Source organism: Cibotium barometz, chromosome 5 (genome assembly GCF_041138505.1).
Source record: "Cibotium barometz isolate CiBa-2024 chromosome 5, ASM4113850v1, whole genome shotgun sequence".
In the NCBI taxonomy this organism is placed as follows: domain Eukaryota; kingdom Viridiplantae; phylum Streptophyta; class Polypodiopsida; order Cyatheales; family Cibotiaceae; genus Cibotium; species Cibotium barometz.
The window spans coordinates 9597190-9604262 of record NC_141050.1 but is presented as its reverse complement, the minus strand read 5'-3'; the positions used below and the strand labels follow the sequence as shown (position 1 = coordinate 9604262).

Below are 7073 nucleotides of genomic sequence, written 5' to 3'. Positions count from 1 at the left end.
TTTATTATTATTATTTATGGTCACATTATTTTCTTACAAAATTTATTCAAGTTTTTGCAAATGACTTATATCAATGGTATTGAAACTTTAAATATCCCAAAATATATGTTAATTTTTCATATTTTTGAGCATCAAAAAATTGTATAATGCATTATCACTTACAACGCTAATTATGTTTACTACCTAAATTACCTTAACCCTTACAATGGAATATTTCCCTACCCTACAAACCTACACCCTACCATATCTACTAACCTAAAACCTAAGCTACCATATTTACTAACCTAAGCTACAACAAATCTTGACCACTAACAAGGTAAAATCGTAAAGCTTTTCTTTTTACAAACTAAAACATTTTTTTGGGTCATAGTGTGAGACTATCCCAAGGACCCTTTTAAGGGGATTTGAACTCCCTTGGATTCGTGACTTATGTGTGACAGAGAATCCAATGACTGTGTGTGAGAGAGGCAGAGTGGGAGTGACTTTATATGTGTGAGAGAGAGAGAGAGAAAGAGACTTCATGAATGTGTGTGTAAGAAAGAGGAGAGAGAGAGAGAGAGAGAAAGAGACTTCATGTATGTGTGTGTGTGTGTGTGTGTGTGTGTGAGAGAGAGAGAGAGAGAGAGAGATGCCGATAGAAGAAATTTATATCGAATTAAGATTATTCCTTAAAGGTCTTCCTTTCCAAAGGCATGATTGCTCAGGACAAAACACACATAAATTAGCTTGTGAAAGGAATTGCTGGCTACAGACAGGTTGTTCCAAGTCCCTCATGTAAATGCTCGGAAAGGGCACCACGAAGTTCTAGGTCTATTATATTTATTATAATTATAATGGGTATGTGCCACCACGAAGTTCTAGGTCTATTATATTTATTATAATTACAATGGGCATGGCACATAGAGTAGGTGGAGTAAGAAACAAATTTGCTCCCATGAAGCTTATGATCTTGAAAATACAAACCTTTTCCTGTATTGGGATGATACCACCCTGATAAGTAGAGATTACAGAATTTTAGGGAAAAAAAAAATTGCTCTCTCAGAGTCCCAAAACTGTACATGATGATGTTTTCATATACAAGGTCCATCTGATATTACAAAGGGCTCTCTCATCTATATAAGAGCTCAAGGCTGCCTAGCAAGACAAATGTACATGTGGGATGCAGATTAATCCCAAAGGGAATATGCTACAGCTTTGACATGAGATTGCCATTGGGAGTTAAGGAGCCATTTTTCCTGCCACTTCCCCCCATTGCTGGATTGCTTGGAGGTACGTCCACCGCCGGCGAGCAATTGAAGAAACCATGGGGCTGAGGAATAACAGCATGCATATTTCACTCCATTAGCATATTGCAAGGTTGAAACAGCATATCAAAAGATCCTCATGGGTGACTCTCGTATTGTACTCACCGTTAGGGAAAAACCAATGCGCTCGACGGGCATGACAGGCCAATCCTCGAGCCTAGGCACATGTGTGACTCCAAAAATGTACCTATAACACATAGGAGGTCACAGCAATCAAACAGGTAGACATATGCAAATCAGTGCACATGCATGTCAATGAGAGCATGTCCGTGAGTGCAACCAGACATGTGGGTTGGAGCACCGGCATTACTTCAACCATGTGTGTTAGTGCGGCCATGCACTCAGGAGCAGCGGACATGCATGCCACATGTAGGATGCACCATCTTTTCTATGCATGCAAATGTGGACAGGCAACATTTGCCTGCATTTGCCTGTGCATGCAGAGGCATGTACATGCATAAAGCACCGCCTTTTCTATACAGCTCAGCAACGCACACATGCTCTGATGCAAAAAGCAGCATCTTAATGGATGAGTTAGACTCGACAAAACTTCCTCTTACCAAAGTACAACATCTGCCTCCTCTAGCTTCCTGTCCTGCTGAACCCATGTAGGTAGGCCCTCCCCAATGCGTGGATTCTGGTTAGGAAACTCGCCAGCAGGGAAAATTTCATCCTTGTCATACTGAGTTACCCAGAGATTATGCTTCAGGAATGCAGCTCTTCGAAGGAACTTTGCCTCGGGACCGGCAAGCGGCAGGCAGTTAGAGCCTGGTACCAGCTTGTAGCCGGTTAACTGACCTGTTCTGTTGACAGTTCGTGTGTTTCGTACCTGGAGGTTCAAAACCACATCATCATGATAATACCATAGAATTTATTCAGGACAAAACATACAGATTTCAGAAGCACTCTTCCTTGTTATCATTTGTCACATTACCACCACTACCAAAGGCTTCAAGGGAGTTTCCCATAAACTCCATATAGCATGTGCGTTCAAGGAACCTTTTCGGTGGATTATGAGATTTTAAACACATCCTTTGTGTAAATTCAAGGCTATCCTCTATGTACCAATTTTCCCTGATTTAAGCCCCTTTATGCATACTTTTAGAAACTCCATAATAAAGAAAAGATCGTTTAGTCACATGCATTGGGCATAACTATCACATGAAATATGGGGCTTACAATCCAATGTCGGGCAGAAAGTGGGTTGCAATCCCGCATAGCTTTCAGTTCCGATTGCAGGGTAGTTGCTTCTGCATAGAATGCATTATTATGGATGTTCTCGGGACCAGGATCTTCAACTTTAACATCTACCTCAACCACCTGCTCAAAACACACCCACAAAGAGGACCTCAAGGGTCTGCATTTTGAATACGATGTCCACGAATAGAAGTAGCAAATGCAAAGGAATGGGTCTCAGAGATAATATATCTTAACCTGGTTACATGCTTCTCCAGGCTTGCTGTCCACAGCCATGTTGAGGCGAGCCACAAAAAAGTGCTGATGAACTGGGGCATATAATCCCGGAGCTATTACTGTTCCATGTTTCCTTGTCTCTCCTGGGCGGAGAGCACCTAGACTTAGAATTCCAGTCAGCTTAACCTCTGCCTCTATCTTTCCATCCTATCATCACCATCACCAACCATGTCAGAAAACTACATGGACAAGTTACCACTCTCAACCATTACATATTCATGCATATAATACCATAAGCATTTAAAATGTTATTACATTTAAGAAACTTATATGAGCATATTACAGTCTTGATCATGGCATACTCATGATGACATTACCTGGTAGAAGTGCCAAAAGAAGCCATACTCATAATTGGCCACAGTGCAAAAAAAAGATGCAGAGAGACGTCTTGAACGCCTTACTTCAGCAAGACCCGTACGCCAGTCCTGGTGTTTCCAGAGTATTCCAAAGTCCTCTTCATGTAAACACACACAATTCTCAATGGTTTCTACTCCACCATTGAAATTCGTGAAATGGGCATCAAAGTATCTTATGTATCCGAGACAATCACATCCCTGTGGAAACCAATTAGCATGAGCTGAAATACTTAAGAGAGATTGGGAGCAACATACATAACATATCCTACAATGAAGGTCACTAGAAAGAAAGGACTTCTACAAGAAGCAGGTATGTGATTGGCAGGCTACGGACCACTGACCCTCTTTAAGGAATGGGCATTCTTGCCAAGCCCATCTTCTCCTGCATCAAAGGCATTCTTTCTGTAATGTGGTTCTTGTGGATCTCCATAGGGTACGACCATCTCTACAAAGCTCAATCTGTGTGCCACGGATCTGCGACCTCTGCTCCCATCATCATAAGCTACAGAGTAGATCACAAGACCCTCCCTAGGTGTAAACCCAATGCGAAAATTCCACTGTGTGGAACAAAACAAATTAGCATGGAGTAGATAGACAAAACCACCTAGTAAATGTGCATTAGTCATGATCACATAGTGACATAAATGCAATTTTCAAAAACAAGGCAACAGATCATCTAGATGGATCAAGCTATAGACCTTTTGCCATTCCACAGCATAGCCTTTCACTCGAAAACTGGGTCCTTCTGGCTGGATAATCTGTAGAGGTTTCACATCAGTTCGGTCCACTCCACCACGAGAATCAGCTTCCGTGTAGTTCCGGAGAGGATCCGGAGGCGGAAGGGGGATGAGTTTGCGGTCCTCAAACTTAATCACCCTCATGTTTTGCATGTCGACGAGTACGTGGATGCCCTCAACGGGTCGGGCATAGCCATTCTCCATGGGGCATTCACTTTCAGTTCTGCAGAATATTAGAGGCTTAGCTAGCCGCCTCTTGGGAGAATCATCTTCACTGTAGTAGCCCACACACCTGCGAGAAGTATTGCAAGCAAATGTCATTTGTTACCCTTTGAAGCACATCTTCATCCAATACATTTCACACATCTTTATATATGTGTAAACTCACCATGGATCCACCATTACCAAATCCATGTCATCAATACCCCTCTTCTTCATGGCCTCCCTAAAAGGGCCATAAGCCTTGACAGTAGCCTCACATTCTGCATACTCCACTGCATCCTGTGGGATAGAATCCAATTTTAAACTGCTCAAAATGCATAGAAGGTCTGTGAATGTCCCAGCATTCACAAAAATCAATCAACATTAGTTCAACATTCAGATAGCTTTACTAAACTCCCCGGGTGACAGCCTCATCGTCTACATACATAAAGTCCAGCCTACACAGAAGACAATTCTGATAGGAAAGTATGATACATAAATAATACCCATCACAATGCATGGCAGACCTGCTGAATTCAGCCATACTTATGTACGCAGTACAACTCAGGTCAAGAAGAAAACTATATACTTGCCATGGGAGGTTGGACATCAGGGATGAGCTGAGACGAGAGAACCCGTCCACGGTGATGCCCACCTCGGGCCACTGCATGTACCTCTGTCAGCTCCACCATCCAAAGACTGGTTTCATTGGTTTTCTTGTTGTACACAATGAGCCTGGCCTGCCTGGGTGGAAGCTGCCTTGGGATGACTGGTCCTCCCTTGGTCCTTGGAAGCACTGAGGGCTGGAAGGGGGGGAAGAAGTAGGCATCTGCAAGTGCCACTACATGCTTCTCTGGCTCATGCAGTACAATCTCGATAAACCGCATGCCATCCCTCACCTGCATACAAACGCTCCATACATCATATGACAAAAACCCACATTTAAAGAAGGGGATATCCTAGCAACTGGCTAAAAAACATCATCATTGCTAGTGCAATAGAAAGCCTCATTATGCAGATAAGCAAGAGACACATCAAAAATGTTTTTCATCAATCCCTCAGAAAATATCCTTTTGCAATCTTTTTATATCAACGGGCATACAAAGTTGATGCGACCACACCCTCAAATCTTGTCATTTTCTTTTAACATGATGTGATTGGGCTTACTTCAGGAGTAGCTCCCGCAGCCCTGACGGTGGCAATAGCTACTGCTATTTCTGCCGGGCTTAGAGGGTCCAAAGGATGACTTGAATGAGCTCTAAGCAACACTGCTGGGCCTGCACAAGGGAGAGTAGTGTGAGTAACATGGAGCCTTACATCTTTCAAAGTGCTGAATGTAACCTAATCAATTTTCCTGTGGAAATCGGGCGGACACAGAAGCCAAAGTATTATGAATCCACTTGGCATGCTCTGTGTTCCAAATTCGATGACAAAACCCATAGTTGTTCAGATTGATAATGGGCATCAAACCACCACTTTGCCACTAGAAGTATAGGGCTTCCTATATCTTCAATTAAGCCCATTTTGGCTCTTACATGGGCATTTAAGGCCCTGTTCTCATGATACTGAGCATTTAAGGAAGCCCAAGTGCCTCTCTCAACTTGTTTCACTGGGCATTCCCTTAATATAATTTCAATTCAACAATTAGCTCCAATAGACAACCATATCTTTCAATGGCTGTCCGTCTTCGTTAGGCACTTACAGTAGCCAAAATATGTAAAACTCAAGGTCCTTGTGGCATTTGGAGAGGCAAAAACATGAAAAAACTTGCCCCATTAAGCATCTAATCGGCCAAAACATGCAAAGAAAACAAAGGAAATTTGCACCATTTTTGGCATGGATGGCCAGAGCTCCCACCTTTGTTTGGGACAGTGGAGGGGAGAGGGGTGATGGGCACTGAGGTGTAGGAGGGCCTAGGGATGGCAATGCTGGGATCTTGATGCTCATCAGTGATTTCTGTGCCAACGACCCACTCAGGGGCAATGCCAATTTGGCCAGATGCAGCGCTAGCAGCTTCTCTTGTGAGAGATGGCTTGCGGGCTGCTGCAGGCTCACCACCACCACCACCACTACTACTACTACCATTATTACTACCACCACTACTACTACCACAGCATGGATGTAACGCCTCTTTTTTCGAACATGAGGCCATATTGTGTAATTGTCAATTGCCTTAACGCCGTGGTCGTTTCTCTTGCTCTTGCTGCTTAAGGCACCACTACCTAACATACAGCCCTCAGCTCTCTATATATATATGTATATGTGTATGTGTTAATGTGTTTACTTGCATGTATGTATGTATGTGTGCATATGTGTCTGTGTGCAGCTAGTGTCAGTGCTACCCCAATAGCAATCCACAAAGGTTGAGAACTCTATGTGCCACAATGGTCTAATCCTGATTCACTGAGTTGGTTTTGCTTCAATACTATAATAGGACCCTATGTCTTGCTAGAGAGATGAAGCTTGCTGCAGAAAGGCAAGGTGGGGGAAGTGAGTGCAAAAATGATGATAAGTAAGGTTTTTAAAAGGACAGAGGCAGTGCATGCAAAGAGAGACCGTAAGGGAGGAGCTGGAGGGGTTCATGTCAGGGAGGTGGGGAACCCGAGATAGAGACAAAGGCAGACCAACTCACAGTGATGGGAATGGGCTGCAGAAAAGCAAAGCTTAGTAGAGTGGCTGGCTATGGCTTATTTAAATGGCCACAACACTAGAGCAAAGCTTGGGCGCCTATGGCATAGAGAGGGAGCAAGAGAAAAGCAAAAGCAGAAAGCAGGCACAAGTATACAAAATGAATAGGAAGACGACGACCACCACTACCACCACCCTCAATAATTATTATTAAAAACTGTTTAATTTATTTATTAGGTGCGGCTTAAGCTTTCCCGGGAGACAGGATTCAGTTTGATTAATAATAATTGACATTTGAGGATCTAGGAATTTAGATTTCTCACGTGGGGTAAACCAGCTTGTGGTAAAATCTTCCACGTGGTGCTCCCCAGCCA

The 7073-nt window shown here is 43.2% G+C and overlaps 1 protein-coding gene across 2 annotated transcripts; it reads right to left on the bottom strand.

Annotated features, from left to right (window-relative positions):
• Window positions 1–946: 946 nt before the first annotated feature.
• Window positions 947–6823, bottom strand: LOC147638032 (spermidine copper dependent amine oxidase 2-like). 2 transcript variants are annotated; one of them, XM_086797693.1, is made up of 12 exons: window positions 5929–6823; window positions 5239–5348; window positions 4665–4970; window positions 4259–4371; window positions 3832–4162; window positions 3475–3690; window positions 3095–3331; window positions 2739–2924; window positions 2484–2624; window positions 1865–2133; window positions 1410–1491; window positions 947–1309 (listed from the first exon to the last, which is right to left on the bottom strand). In XM_086797693.1, exons 1-12 carry the CDS (start codon window positions 6221–6223, stop codon window positions 1187–1189), a joined length of 2409 nt encoding a protein of 802 aa, XP_086653819.1. In that variant the 5' UTR covers window positions 6224–6823; the 3' UTR covers window positions 947–1186. The 2 variants fall into 2 exon arrangements, with proteins under 2 accessions (XP_086653819.1, XP_086653829.1); XM_086797703.1 differs by having other exon boundaries at window positions 6704–6813.
• Window positions 6824–7073: the final 250 nt, after the last annotated feature.

Coding starts and splice junctions, on each gene's coding strand:
- LOC147638032 (XM_086797693.1), bottom strand. CDS start 6,223: ATGGCCTCATGTTCGAAAAAAGAGGCGTTACATCCATGCTGTGGTAGT. Junction 2,625..2,738: donor CTGGAGAAGCATGTAACCAG/GTTAAGATATAT, acceptor TGTTTTGAGCAG/GTGGTTGAGGTAGATGTTAA. Junction 2,134..2,483: donor TTTCTGCCCGACATTGGATT/GTAAGCCCCATA, acceptor TTGAACCTCCAG/GTACGAAACACACGAACTGT.